The following is a 15,695-nucleotide window of genomic DNA, read 5'->3' on the forward strand; positions in this document are numbered from 1 at the left end:
GCAGTAAGGTGGATCTGTGGGATGCATAAAGGAACAGTGTAGTCATGGTGTAAAGCATGTCTAAAGAACTAAATACAAAAAACAACATAAAAGGTTAACCAAGTCCCTCTTCCCCCCCAACTCCCTCCCTACCCTCGCTGCTGTAGAAGCATCTGTAGCCCAAACATTAGCCCAAACATTAGCCCCAACTTGAAAGAAGGCAATTAGAAAACACCCAATCCTAGAGTCTCCAGCTCAGGGTCCCGGCCTCCAAGAGATATTTTGAGGATACGTTGGAGCTGGTGTTCAAACATATTGTAAAACAAACAGAGCTGCACATCTACTCCTCCTTATGGAGTTAGTGGGCAGTATCTTCGCAAGGCAAGACCCTCCCAATGGTGTTGGTCTCCGATGGAACCAGGGCTACAGATCCTCATTCTTCGAGTCTGACGTAGCTGGTGACTCCTGGTAACCTCAACATCCTCTTCAGAACCTCTTCCCGCACCGGAGACCTCTTTGGATAGATCCAGTGCTGCCCCGTTCGCCACAGCCAGTGGTTGTGGGTTCGGGCGTAAGGGCCACTGTTTCTTTAGCTACTGCCAATCCTCGTCAAGGGGTGTCAAAGAACTGTGATTTTCCCTTGTGGATTACTCACAGACGTGCCAGAAACAGTAGGATGTATGAAAGTGCCATTGCCCGAATTTTTTGCTTACCTTAGTCATACAATTTCCTTTGGGCTTGAACATGTCTAGTGTAGTCCTTGAAGACCATTATGCATTCTGATTGCTACATAAGTTGCCCCTTTAGCCTTAGCTACGCACAGGATAGTGTCCCGGTCATGGTAGTACAGGATCTTGGCAATCAAAAAGTGAGGCAGAACTCCTGGAGGAGGTCTCTGGCCTAGGGACCTGTGTGTACGTTTAACGATAAAGCAGGGGGTTAGCAAGATTTTGTCGATCCAGGATTTAATCCATTGTTCCAGGAACACTTCGGGTTTTGATCCCTCCACCCCCTCGGGATCCTGACAAAACAGAGGTTGCTTCTGCCCGTTCAATATTTTGAGTCTTATGCTCGGTCGGTAAGGATCTTTGAATTTAAGGTCAGATGGGACCCCTGCATTTTAAGGCCTCGGACCGCATCTTTTAGTCTGGATAGGCACCTCTCAGCTTCGAAGACTCTCGCTGTGACGGCAATGAACACCTGCACCTCTCCAATCTTGGATTCAAGGGCCTTACAGGAGTCCTGGATTGCCTCCAGGAACACCGTAATGTCTCCTCCTCCCTCTGTAAGCTCAGATGGACTATTCCCTCTGCAAGCAAGAATATGAGCAGCAGCGACCATGCAAGGGACCGACATCTTGGCTGTCCCGGCTCCACCCCTTGCATTTATTAACATTGAGGACCTGATTTAGATTTTAGCAAACAGGGTACTCCTTCACAAACGTTACAGAGTAACCTGTCCACCAAACTCTCGGTCAACCCACCCTTTCTAAGAGTGAGGCAGACCGTTAGCTTTCTGTTGGTAGCGCCCTCATTAGCTCAGTCAATGGACAGCTTAATCCAGTCGGCTGACAGTGTTAGCCATTGGAGTCGGAGCATCACACCACCTGCCCTATTTAGGTGTTGATGGTCTGACGTCCTTTTTTTGTCTGTCACTGCCAGGGAAAACTTGGCAATGACGAACTGACAAATTAGAATAACAACCACCAGATCCCCTGAAACTGACACTTTGAGAGTTTGTTTTTGGAAAACTAAATATTAGGTGGATGGCTGTCCACAAAACGTTTTGTACCTTCTAAGGAACTGCTGTGATAGCAGTTCTTCTGAAGGTAAAATGATCACCACTGGGCCGACGGTGATCTCTAGATATTGCAGTCTCTGGGTCCGTCAGGGTGGAAGATGGACTGCACTATAATAAATTAGGCTGTTCATTTTTTCCCCATTTTGATTTGAGACAATCATCATCATCTTCATCATTTTACAGAGAATTCATAACCATTAAGAATCCAGAGCTAAGTGAAAATGCACCTACTCCATGCTACAAATAATTAATTGTAGGGTTTGAATTATAGAAATTGCATCAAGAGGCTGGAGACATTTGTTGATGCTAACCAAACTTCCTACATGTGTGGTTCCTTTTCCATCTTCAACTCAGAAGACTTACAGAGCTATGCAGTAATTTCCAGCAGTTAAAAATGCAGATGCTATGGAGAAGCAAACTGTGTAAAAAAAAAAAAAAGGAGTTCTAGACAACACCAGTGCTACTGAGCATCTGCAGCACAGTGAATGCCTGAGCTGTATTTGAAAACGACCAGAAGAGGGGGAAAGAGAAGATTGTATAGTGGCAATGGCTGCTACACAGGCAAAGAACGGCAAGTCATTGCAACTCGCAGTCACAACACTCTGCTGTGAGGCAAGAGCAACCTAAAGAGGGCAAGCATCGCTCCAGAGAGGAAGCAATTCAGTATTTGGAGGCCTAGTGCCAGCAGTGTTCAGGAAGCAAAGGCAAGGAGAAGTTGGAGCCAAGTTCAAGTGAGCAAACAGATGAGGCAGCCCCTGATAAGATTCCTTCGCTCGTCTCTACCTGTTAAATCCTCTACGCCGTAGAGTAGAAGTACTCATGAGGGAGCGAGTACTTCATGGTTGAATCCCTGAAATGAAATACCGCAGGTTGCCCTTTTAGAGACATTGTTTGAAACGTGTTAATTTAGGCAATCATACTCTAGGCCAAGCCAGAGCAAGCAGAAACACAGTTCATTACAAAGGAGCATGTGAAGGTAAACAACCCATTTTAAGTTTTTAAAATGGCAGGGTGACTGCGCAACTTGGAATCAGCTGCCTAAATTAAGAGGGACCTCCACACTAATTACAAAGGCACAAATAAAAGCTAGGTGTGACCAGGCCATTAACAGACCAAATTTTTTCCCAAAATTCAAACACTAATGCTATGCATTAAAGACCTGCTGGAACATTAAAACTCTAGGATCGGCCCACTTTACGAAAATGTTTAGCTAGTGGAAAACTTCAGCGGCTGCTTCTCCGAAATGGTGGAGGAGCGTTGCTCCCATGATAAAAGCCAGCAGAAAAAAATATGATAATAAAACAATTTTATATACATTTTCTTTTTTTCTGTCTGACAGCCGACAGGAGTCTACAGCGGGGCGAGCCAGGCAATCCTTAACAAGGCAGGGACTGGGAGGAGAAGGAGGGTAAATGCACATGTCAGTTTGGCCAGCCGTCTTAGGCCAGCCAAACAGACATTCACACTTAAGTTTTTCCAATCCAAGCTGGGTTGCACAGCTGAGTTGGAGAAACAGCACAGACTCCCAGGCTCTGTGTGAGCGGCAAACCAGGCCACTTAAACCAATCCCAGCGCTTCTCTCATGCTGGGAATAACATTCCCAGCATGAGAGCAGCGTCTAGATTGGCATCTGGGAGCCTGTGCAGTGTGCAGTAGTTCGTGGATGCCCGACAGGTGAGGATCGGGGAGAGAGGAGCAAGGCGGCGGTGGCCGGAGGAGCAGTTAGGAACAATTTTATATTTTTAATTGTCTTTCGTGCTTTTTTGTATATCCTCTTCTCTACCTCCGCACCACTTAGCAATTCGAGCAGCCGCCACTGGAAAACTCAAACCCTGATAAAGAATTATGAAAGTTATCAACACACTTGGCAGGAAAATTAGGTGACCTTAATAACCGATCATGGAGGGTTTTTTTTTTTTTAATGTAGAAAAGCAGCAATAGTGCAATAATTTGTGCATACAAATATGAACGTGAGAATGTGTTCAAAAGAAGATATGACCATACCAATTCATAATTTGCATTCTGTAGTATGCTAGGTACAGATATATTATCATATTGATTACAAGAAAGCCTAATGACAATGTTGTCTTTTAATGATCTCCACTGTTCAACATGGGATGAGCATCCTTATTCTTTTAATGAAGCATGATAACTTATTTTTCCAGTGCAATAGCATACAAATAAAAGAATATATCTAGGCAAAAACCAATTAAATTATTAAAGCTGTTTTGGGGATCACATACTTGACCCAAGATCTTCTTGGTCTTATGAGAGAAGACCGCTTCACAGAGTACAAAGGTGGTATGACAAACACATCCATACATAAACAGGTGGACTTACAAATCATGACTTGTGGTGACAGCAATGTATGTCACCAATCTCACAAGCATAAAATAAAAAAAATAAAAAAATGATTATACAGGGTTTTAAGCAAACTGTCTGTAATTAGCCTGTAATGAGTAGCCAGCCCTAATTGAACATCGAAAAAATCCTTGTCTAAACATTTTGTTTTTTGCCCCACGTTTCACATATTCTATTACTATCAACCAATTTAGTTTATGTAGTACACAAATTCGCTATCGACCCCACTAAAAAGGTGACATAAACATAAGTAAATATATATTGCAATAATCCAGAAAAAGGAACTTTCATGGGCTCCAGTAATTTCAGAAATGCCTAAAAACTGAGCTCTCCATTCTGTTCAATCATCCTAATGAACAATTTGTTTACTCCTTAGCTACCGATTCCTCGCCTAAGTAAAACTAGCACTGTCTAAAAGCCAAGATATATATTTTCACTGCAAAAGAACACATTACACTAGTAATCCTGGGCACTGAAGTGGAGTGCTTATTGTGAGAATAAGCACGCTTTGCAAGACCAGAATGCCAACACTCACAGTCAGGTAAGGCAATGGCTGAAGTGGACTGAACCTGTTCCCGATGCTGTGGTCGGTAGAAGCAAAATGTGAATCACACTACAGCATACCAATGGATAAAGAGGGCTGCCTGAAAGCCCCTATAACTAAGTATGCATTGTATACTTATTTTCTTATTAAAAACAAAAGTTCTTAGCTAATGTTAGATCTAAAGTGAGAATCTGGGTTCCGCAAATGCCGAAAGAACTAAGGACTCTAGCTTTACCCAATATAAATAGTACTCTAACAAACTGTGTTCTTGTATACTCTAAGTAACTTTACACATTTTTCACAGGAATGGGGCAGAGCAAATAGCTTAGTAACTCCAAAATAGTATCCCATAACAGAATTCTGGGTTGAGAAATGCAAAACAACTGCTTCTTTTTGACGCAGGCTAAGGTAATAGGAACTAGAATAGGAAGATTATACATTTTAAAAGTGCCTTCATTCGAGTAATCATCATTACAATTTTTTGTTCTAACTAAAAATAATCCATCTTTTTCTGGCATAAAAATTCACTTCTGATTAGAGTCATAATCCCACTACATTTCACTTCATCGCATTTCTTTGCTACACAAACACCTGATCATACTTCTCCATACATACAACATCAACATAAAATCAGTTGTCCTCTATTGAAAAAGTCACGAGAATATCATTAGTCTTCGGGATAATTTCTCTTGCTGGATAGAATATGCTATTTCTCATCTGACCAGCGAGTTATTAGACAAACTTCTGCAGCTTGGGGATTTTCTTCAAAGAACATCATTGCCAGAAGGCTGTAATTAACAACTCACAATAGCAATAATATGGAATGTAACAGCATACAGCTTTATCACTAGCAGACAGCAGGCTTAGTGATGGACCTGAGATCTGCATCTACACGTTAACTCATCTCAGTTCATGTGGCAATTATCCATATTACTTATGCCCTCATTAGGAGTGGTGGTATTCCAGCAGGTCCATTAGGAGCATTAACTCTGGGACGAATCCTGTCTCTTGGCCAGGCATTACCAGGTGAATTCATTTCAGACCTGGTAATCCTGAATTAACAATTATGGACCCGATGATTCCAGGTACAGAGACACTAGGCCCAATTTCACCAGAAGATGATGTGTACCTGGTGAAATAGTTGCAGGAGCTGCAGGAGGGTCCACAGCCTGCCCATGCCCATCCCTGAAGCACCATGGGGAAAGCATACAACACTGTTACTGTCAGGCGACTGGACTCTCTGACCCTTCTCTCCCTTTTCTCATACAGAGGCAGGGCATCCCCAGGCACTGGGCAGAGCAAGATAATGCATGCAATTCATGTTCCTCTCTCACCACCCCAAGGATTAGGAACAGACTCAGGCCAAAAGCAAAGCTAGGGCTATATAGATGACCGCCCCTCTCCTCATCTGTCACATTACTGGGGGCATCTGGGAGGCAGATAATACTCCACTATCATTCAGGAAGCCTACCCTGAACCACAGCCCCCAACTGGCCCCACTAGGCCCAACTGGCCCTCCCACTGACATCTCCCACTGCACTGAACAATTGGAAAATGCCGCCGACTTGTCCTCGGAACCGGAGATTCTGGTGCCCCAGTATTACTTAACGAAATTCTGGGAAACTTTTAATGAGGGCCGAAGGTTGGTTTCTAAACGGACCAGTAAACATTCTAACTTACGCTGTACACAGCCCATTTCTAAAGCTACCTGTGTTTTTTAAACATCATTTTTATACTTTCTCGAGGAGAGGAAGGTGAAATTATTCAAAGCCAATAACAGAAAACTGTATTGCATGGTAAACAAAGTAGGATTTGATATTACCTTAAAGGTAACTGACAGGAAATAAAAGAAAAAAAACATTAGCGCGTGCTTTACATCCCAAACAGTTTCTGTCATAGTCTTTGGAGTCACTTTATACTGTCCTTTAATATACTAGACCTATCTTTTAAGGTTTTTTTCCCCCTGATATGACAGCAAAGCGGAGAGAGAGCCCACCTGACTTCAGCTCTGCATGTTTTACCCTATTTCCGAATACTTGTTTTAAAAGTTTATAATTATGTCAGGGAATTTTTTCCAAAAACGAAAGTTTTCTAGGGCATCCGCAGTGGTAAATGGTGTCACTCATGAACGGTTGCAGCCGCGTGCTTCTTTTTCCTACGCCATTATCAAAACAAAATTATGAATGCATTATTTCTCTTACCTAGTAGGCATTGATTCAAAATCCACATCCAGGAATTGCTCATAGCTGCACACAAAGCTGTCCAACCAGAGCTTCAAGTAATCTGGGTCTCTCTGCAAAAATTGTAAAAAGGCAGTGATCAGCATTTTACGTTACAATAGTTGCATGTATGTAGCATAAATGAGAGTGCAATGTAAAACAACAGTTTTCATTTGATAACCGGATCTAAATCCTCTTACTTGGACTACATACTCATGACTAAATCATAGATGTTAGATTAAAACAGGGCTACATTCCCTAGACGTTTTCAGAACAAGGCACTTATCAGGAAAGCGTCAAACTGTCTGGCTGATAGTCTGTGCAGAGCAAATTTATTGGATACCCAGACAGGGACATCTTAAGGATTTTGGGGGCCCTTGGCCAAACGTATTTTGGGGACCCCTGTTGGGAACAGCTTTGAATTTATGATCCAATCTCGGCTCTTTCAAGCCCTCTGTAGCCAGAGAGTACACTGGCGCCCTCCTCCAAATTCTAAATCAGTTTACATCTAATATTCAGGGATAGTGACGTGTGTTTTCAATATTGTAACACAGCAGGAGTTCACTAATATTACTACAAATCTCTGTGACCCTACCCCCCTCCCATTTCTCATATGTGAAGTCCCGTTTTGATATAAAATAAACTTTTTTTAATGGATGTTGCGTGAAACACAAGCACAACATTTCGCTGCAAAAATGTCTGTAATAGACTCGCACATCACCCACATTAAAAATAAGTTAAAGGAAAGCAGTATTTAAAACTGTTTAAGAATTATTCAAGGTCATCAGGGAAAGATTCTCTGCAGAACAGACCTGGCACTAGCACTGAAAGGTTGGGGCCCTGTTCCAGAGCCACCTTTGCCTATGCCTTAAAACGTCTCTGTACCCAGAGCACTGCAAAACGTAAAAAAACATTGTAAACAGGCAACACTGGGAAAACATCATAAGTAGATTTTAGTTTCTTTTCACTGCAAGACTCCAAAATAATCATCGTCAGTTCTGCCTGCTCTAACATGGAGGTCTTCTCCCCAAGAACCACCCTTAAAAGAGCTGGATCAAGCAGAGAAACTTGAGCCAGCAATGCTATAAGGTCTTTCTGCATGTCACATAGTTTCTTCCACTTAGAAATTGTGCTCTGGCTTACGTCTCGGAAACAGAGAAATGCACGCCCCTTGTGTAGTACCTTTCCCCTGCCTGTAACAGGATTTGGTACCCTTGGAGTTCACCACACAAAACGACTAGCTCAGTAGCATACTAAACGTCCTTTAGCACTCATCTTGGCTCCTGTGACACCTACTGTGTTTATACTCCTGTCAAGGGAACCATCTTAGTAAAGCAGTTCTCTCCGAACCTAAGACTATTTTAAATCACTTAACATACCACCCTACACTCACATCTTCACTTGGACTCATCATTACAGCTTAAAATCAGAAGAACGCCAAAAAACAGCCCCCTCCCGCCCCCCAGGAGGCCCGATGGGCATTGCAGCATTGGCCCAACGAGGAGCAGCCCAATAAGGAAGCATGACACCCATCTTGGTATGTGAGGGCAATCACTTCTGATCACTCGGATCCCCGGATCCAGTCGATCAGCTCCCCATTCCCGACTGACAGCTTCTCATCATTTCTTCCGTGTTCTGTGTCTCCTGGATGAACAGCATGAAGGTGCAGCCCAATCTCAGGGAGAGAGTAACGGACAGGTAGATATTTTCATAGTGTATCTGAAGACACTGAGCATTTTTTTCCAGGTGGAACAAAAATATGTTATCCTTAAGGAAATCACCATAAAAGACTTCGAATATTCTCAAAGACTGCTCTGTCTTTATGAGCGCGATACTGGTTTGTCAACTGACTCTCAGAATGCAAGCCCCAGAACAGGTCTTCTTCAGATCTCCTGGCTAGCAGGGCAAGTTCAGTCAAGAGTGCTGGTGCATGGGGCTGGTCCTCTGGAGGACTATATTACAATATTACACATACTTTGTATCTGCCCCATGTTGATTAACGCACGAAGACACTTTTTTGCAAAAACATTTGAATACCTTGCAAATCAGAACTTGCATGCTGGTCTTGATTCAGTACTTAAATGGCCAGCATCCTCAACTGACTTGTTTTTTTCTCAAATATATAGATTATGTTTCGTCCTGTATGAAACAGCACTGAAGGAATATCCAGAATAGGCAGTCTTCTTACGCATTTGACATTAATTTTAATTTTGTTTTAGTGTTTTTATATTTAATTGCTGAGGAAATTTGCAATGGTTTTTATTAAGTATGGAAAACACAGATACACCAAACGAGTGCTCGGGAGGTGTACTAAGGTCAGCAAAAACGGTGTCAGCGATGGAAGGAGTTGTACCAGGGATGGCAGGACCTTCTGCGGACAAGGAAAAAGCTGTACCAGCTTTGGAGGCTGAAAGATTGGGGAAGACTCTCGAGTCTAGCTTTCAGCTTTGCACTACCAGCATACCCAAGAAGGAATGAAAGCTGTATAGTAGACTGACTACCGCGATGAGACAAAAACTTAGGCTCTGGTCCAAAGGTAACTGGAAAGAGTTTCGCAACTCCTGGTCTGGTGAAGAAGGTGAGTTGGGCCTGGTCACCATGGAGGCCAGTCCACATATAGTCCTCTACTGAGGATGCAGTGACAGACTTGGAGAGAATCCAAAGGAAATATAATGTTGAGGAGATGCAACACCAGAACCAGAAGAGTCTAGAATGTTCTACAGCTGCACCAGACGGACTGATGTTAACTTTAGATCCTCCCAGATCAAAACTGCCAGAGAGGGTATTGGAGAGAAAAACACAAAATAGCCAAGGTCCAACACTGGAAATTTGTGGAGGGAGAGATCACCAGGCTGTGATAAACATTTTATTGGGTAAAGAAGAAATCTGGCTATTACAACACAGACAACAAATGGGTGTGTGCTGCTTATAATGTAAGCATGCATGTCAGTACCATCGTGCAAAAGCAACGAACAGCTACAGAAGCAGTTTCCGGTCCTTTGAGTATGTAGCAGGGTCACACAAAGAGAAAAGGAAAGACTCCAGATGCAGGAGTAGAATGGATATGCCCCATTTAAAACGACTACAAATATCAGAAAAAACATTTCCAACTGTGCAGTAAATAACCACAAATCCTTCAAAATTAATTTTAAATCCCCTCAGAAGGAGCCATTCCATGTTCCAAACTAATGCTAGCGAAACTTTGCTAAATGACCACTGAGGTTTTCAGGTAACTGAATCAATGTTTTATTACCCAGGCCATGTACTTACTTCATTGTCAAGACCGTAAACACATGAAATGCAAAATTCTAAATCGAGAAGCTGGCATTTTACCCTGTTCCACTGGACATTTATGATGAGTTCAGTTTCTTTTCCTTTACCACTGGCACCATAAACCAACTCTTAAATTTTGGCCAGAACTCTCAATGTTGACAGTGATGCCAGTAGAGACACAGACCAGTGGGATCCTCTTTAAATAAAAACAGTGGACAATACTAGTGTTGCTGTTTGTAAACATTGTATGCACACAATGTATTATCTTCAGAAGAATGAACGGTGAGTGTACACTGCAGTGGTTCGTACCAATGACCTTTGCGACACCTTATGTCACCAGCGAATGATCACTCATCTAGTACAAAGTACAAGCACAATAGTCCTATGAGGCTTCAATAATTAATGCTATTATACAAATCCGTATTAATCACTTAATTAGCTTTGGAATGAGGAAAGGCAGAAACTGACCTGTCGACATCTGGAGACGTTAGCCACAGAAAACGTAATCCTGGGTTTTGTAATTAATACCAACATGCCTATCTAGTCAATTCCACCTGTCCAAAGTAGAAGTATTTGAAAGTATGACTTTGGAAGGTGGAAACGAGCAAGGGCAGTCTTCCTTTTATTCTCTTTTTCAAAGGGAAAGTGTAGAGTGGGGGGAGAGTGGAGAATATGGGTGAGAAAAACATAATTTGCAATGAAGCGCTTAGATCTTAACCTTATTGGGTTAAGTGTCTTGTCATTAAGTTTATTTAGCAAAGATCCTCCAGCGGGTTGGGTCTACAGCCTTTAGCAGTCTGTATATATTCACAAGGCAGAGAGAAAACACCTGGAATACCCATCTGAAACAGATAATTACACGGTCCCGTTTTCATCCGTTATTCATTTTCCACGCTTTGTAAATGTACAAAATAAAGGATATCATGAGAGGGTACATGACAGGCGATTCAGCCTACTTGCTGGGAATTAATTCCAAGTTTAGGAATATGTACGGCCCAATAAGAAAAGTAAACTGCCTTGGTTTAGTCTCTTTGCTGCAGACTGTTCAAATAAATACTTATATTGTAGACTCTTCAATTGGTAGAATTGACTTCAAATGCTAGTTTTACCTTGCTTGCAACTATGTTGATATTCGACAAATATAGTGGAGGTTTACCCTTACTCCATTTCAGCGAGAGCCGTAAGCATCTCTGTAGCTACCGACCTCACATATTTGGATTATAAACAGAATGTGAACGATATAGCCAACAATTAAAAATAATAATATATCATGAGGGTGACAAATCAATTTAAGAACATCCAAATGCTGTCATTTCTATACGAACGGGGAGGAGGGCCTGAACGAAGGTCATGCCCAGCCAGGGAGCTCCATCCTGTAAGAAACATCCATCGTAATGCCAGCAGACAGAACCACCATAATGCGCATCCACCACATAAATCTGTGGGTTGGACTCACATTACATATCGCACCAAAACCCTCAAAGTGTCAGGAGCAGACTTAATCAGAACTTTATGGGCAGTCCCGGTTTTCCAAAATGTTGCCGCAGAGACTACATTTTTTTTTTTTCGTCGCAAGCAATTTTTAGGTCAAGCCTAGACAGAACTTGTGCTGTCACTGAGCCACCTGTTGTATATGCTTTGTGGGATTCAACTCCACCCATTGCTTGCTATTGCTTTTCATTTGTCTAAGTCAGTGTCCTTTAAAAATCCTTGCTTGCTAATGGACAATCATTTCTCTTTGTCCCTCTGTTTTTTTTCCTCCCACGGAGCACCGGGCAAGAACTGTATCCTTACGCTTTAGGTGTTTATGTGTTCCTTTGGGGAGCATTTTCTTGCCTGCTTGTGTTTCACTGTGGCTGTGTGTTCCTTCCTCTGACTGCCAGCAGCACTTCTTATAATTGTTCTGTTTTGTTTCCCTGGCTCAGCAAAGTGCTCACTTCACGTCCACCTTGCTTTCATTTTTTTGTGTGTGTTCCTCATGCTCAGTGCAGTGCATGCATCATGTCCGCCGCACTTTTTTTTTGTGCTCCTTATCCTTTACATGCTCGTGTTACACTGTGGGTGCGTGTTAGGCTTTTACGCCCGTTGCAGCTCAATTAATATGCAAGTGCCATCCCCGCCCCCCAACACCTCCTTCCCACAATGATTGGATCCAATTTAAAATAAGGGCTGGCTGTACCTTTTTACAGCTTCCTTGATCTTTAGGAACGTCGGCGTCCTCAGTTATTTTGCGATCATAGCACTCACTGAGTTGGCATGCGCTGATTTTAGTGTTTACAATAGAACTCTGGCTTAGCCAAACCTATTACGCAAGGTCATACTAGGTCAGAATAAATGTGTCCCGGCTGCACAATGTGTGTCACTTATTTAGAGAACACACTTCACTGTGTGGTCAGTTAATAAAATCACCGTCTTGAAACCGCCAATATTCTCACTTTCGAAAAACACTAAAGCAGGAAAAGTGCATACATTTAAATAATTTCAAAGAGGATTTAGACAAACATATTAAAAATGTCTTTTATGCATTAATCTCGTTTTGTGATTTAGATCACATTTTTTTGCATGCAACGTGCCCGTCACTATACCAGAAAAACAGGATTCAAATAAATGGTTATAAAAAATGTAAACGCAAATTTTCAGATTACGTCTTGGCAGCAAGCATCAAAAACAGTAATATAGTGTAGGAACAAGTTACGCATCGTATTGGCTAGACGTCTGTCACAGACTGAGTAGCCCTCGGGGCGGATCTAGACAGTAATGGTGACTAGTGGTGTGCCCCTCATGGACAGGGTTCTTTTCTTTCATTTGAGCCTTCGGATACCCCTGACTGGACGATTGCTCACACCCCAGTACCAGAGAGGCATTTCTATTCTTCGCCGTATGGCCCCTTTAATTGGGAATGCTCTCCGGATGTCTCCGCCCCTGCATCCATCATGGATGAGGAACCAATGAGGGAGGGAGACAACGCCGTGTCAGGACTGGAAAAGCGAGACCCCGGAAGATGCCATTTGCCGAGGAACGCGGAGCCAGCAACCAGCGGAGAGGAAGCAGAGGCACCAGTCGAGAGGAGTCTGCTATTAGTTCCCGCGACGAGAATCAAGGCTCCAGAGAACCCGGGAGTGCCTGGAGGCCAACGATCCTGTGCTTCACCTCGCCACGCTCCTGGAGAACCGTGGCTTACACAGGTACATGCACGGCTCTCAAGGTGAGCCAGGAGGAGGGAGAAAGTCGGCGCTAATGGGCCTAGAGACAAAGCCAGTATCTACCCGACCACCCTCCCTTCACCAAAGCACGTCCCTGGTTCGCACTCCGATAGCACATGGTGATCCCTCACTCCTTTTCCCTTGGGGCGTTATCTCCCATCATGCTCTCTATTTTGAGGACCATCCTCCCTATAGCCAGAAGAGGACGGGACACGAAGAGCGATTATCCCCACAGAAGTCCTGGCACAAAGTGTATACCGTATATTGAATGTAACGAATAAAACAAAAGGAAATTACAAAATTCCCTGAGTTGCCTGTCTCAATCCTTACAATCCCTCACAACGTCAAACGTCAGAATTACATTGGTGGGAGTACACTTAGGAGGCGGGCTGGGAGTGAGGTCCATTCGGCGGTTTCCTTACGTTTTCTTGGCACTGCTATGCTGCAGGAGCTTTCCCTAGGAGCAGCAATTGATCTAGCAGTGCAATGGGGTATTTGGGGCCTTTTATCGCTGCTCAAAACAGAGAAATTCTACAACCTGACAAGTGAGCATCTGGGGCTTGTGAAAGAAGAGGGCGTGATTTGTAAAAGTAGGATGGAGTTTTGTTTGTATAACTGGTGTGGTTTAAGCGGAATATAGGTAACTTGTTTATCACACTTCTTGCCACTTTTTTCGCTTTTTCAATTGCTATGAATAATTAGTGTTGCTATTACTCAACTTAATTTTTAGATTGACTTCTTGAAAGGTGGCCTTGCTATCAGCCTGACCCTTGACCTCTTTAAACTTTCTACTGGTTGCTGCTACTGAACTTTGGACTCCCCCCTCCACTCTTACAGTGCTCTCCCTGGTCCTGTAACCTATTCCCAGTCTGCAGCTCTATTGGTAGAACGTAGTAAAAACGCTCCCACACGCCCACTGCCCCACTCATCTCTCACACACTGCCACTACCCCCTCATCTCGCAATTCCACTACCACCTTGCGCTGTTTAAAAGTACACCTCTCCCCTCCCCCTGAGTGCCCTCTCACTTATCACTCACTCACTCACACACACACACACACCCCACCCACCCTTCAAGCACAATTTCTTTCCCGTGTCTCTTCAACATTTCCATCCCTCAAATCCATCCACGCTCTCCTGCATTTCTTAGGGTCTCTTCTGAGTACACTTTCACTCTCTCTTTATGCATCTGTAGACTGCTTTCCCCTTCTTTCGCTCTTTCACACACTCTTTCTGCTCCTCTATTAGAGTTCATTCACCACTTCATGCGTAAACTACCTATCCCTCTCTATTTTCCTTTCTATCTATTCTGTGCAGAATCCTGTCCCAATTGCCCTAACGGCTGCACTACTGTGCTACATGGGATACTGAAAAAGAGAGCGCAACTGTTGGCAGATGCTGTGCAAATAAAAACAGAACTGAAGAAAGAAAGACACATGGACGAAGATGCCAAAGATGCAAAACAGTGAGTCTGGCCCAGGATTGAAGAGGGGCACCTGCAACCCGGACAAAAGGAACGAAGGAAAATGCTAACTAAGTGGAGTAAGCTCGTCAAAGCGGAATAGCAGTAGGTGGGCGTTTCAGGCACAGGTTAAAGCAGCTTCTGCAGACTGCGAGGAGGAGGCTGACCAAGAGCCGATTAGACAGTAATTGAAGGGGGCAGTGGGCAGAGGGCACGAATCACGGGTCCACTATACTAGCACTAATGAAGGATAACCCCATCTCTGTATATCAAAAATTGCATGCAGGGAAGCTTGCAGTCGAGATACTGATGCCCGGCATCGGGACTGAAACTGAGAGGCCGGCATGTGGGGTGCAGGGGGACAGGAAGAGTCATTCTGATATTGGGTGCGCTGTTTGCGATACTAACAGAAGCAGTAGTACAGAGCGAGTCTAGGCTCTAGATTTAATACTGGACAAGTTAAGTGTAACTTTGGGACGTATACAGTGGATGTGAATGGAACAAAAGAGGACCCCCTAGCCTAAGGAGACAACTGGGGACTGTGCTGTAGTCCTTGTTCCAAAAATGAGCTAAAGAATCAAAGAACTAAAAAAAGATTGGAGATAATTTTGCGTAGGTCTGTGGGCTCTCTCCCAAAGGAAGGGGTCGTCAATCATAAGGACTAAACTAAACACTCAGGGGCGGCCTAAGGCATGTGCAAGCTGTGCACCTGCACAGGGCCACCAAACCCCAGGGGCCACCACGAGGAATCTGCTACAATACATATTCGTGGCGGCCCCTGGCAGGGATTTGGCGCATGAACGACTGAGGCGTGCTAAATCCAATGTGATGCACGCTGAATGGTTGTTCTTATAC

General features: G+C 43.5%; 1 protein-coding gene across 2 annotated transcripts in view; it reads right to left on the minus strand.

Annotated features, from left to right (window-relative positions):
• Positions 1-15,695, minus strand: part of NBEAL1 (neurobeachin like 1) — a 978,461-nt gene that overhangs the window by 810,146 nt on the left and 152,620 nt on the right. For both annotated transcript variants that reach the window (XM_085648956.1, XM_085648955.1), the window contains exon 3: positions 6,886-6,977. In XM_085648956.1, coding sequence (XP_085505082.1) covers positions 6,886-6,977 — 92 coding nt within the window. The remainder of the gene's footprint in view (positions 1-6,885; positions 6,978-15,695) is intronic.

The sequence above is a fragment of the Triturus cristatus genome, chromosome 3_2 (genome assembly GCF_964204655.1).
Source record: "Triturus cristatus chromosome 3_2, aTriCri1.1, whole genome shotgun sequence".
Lineage (NCBI taxonomy): Eukaryota > Metazoa > Chordata > Amphibia > Caudata > Salamandridae > Triturus > Triturus cristatus.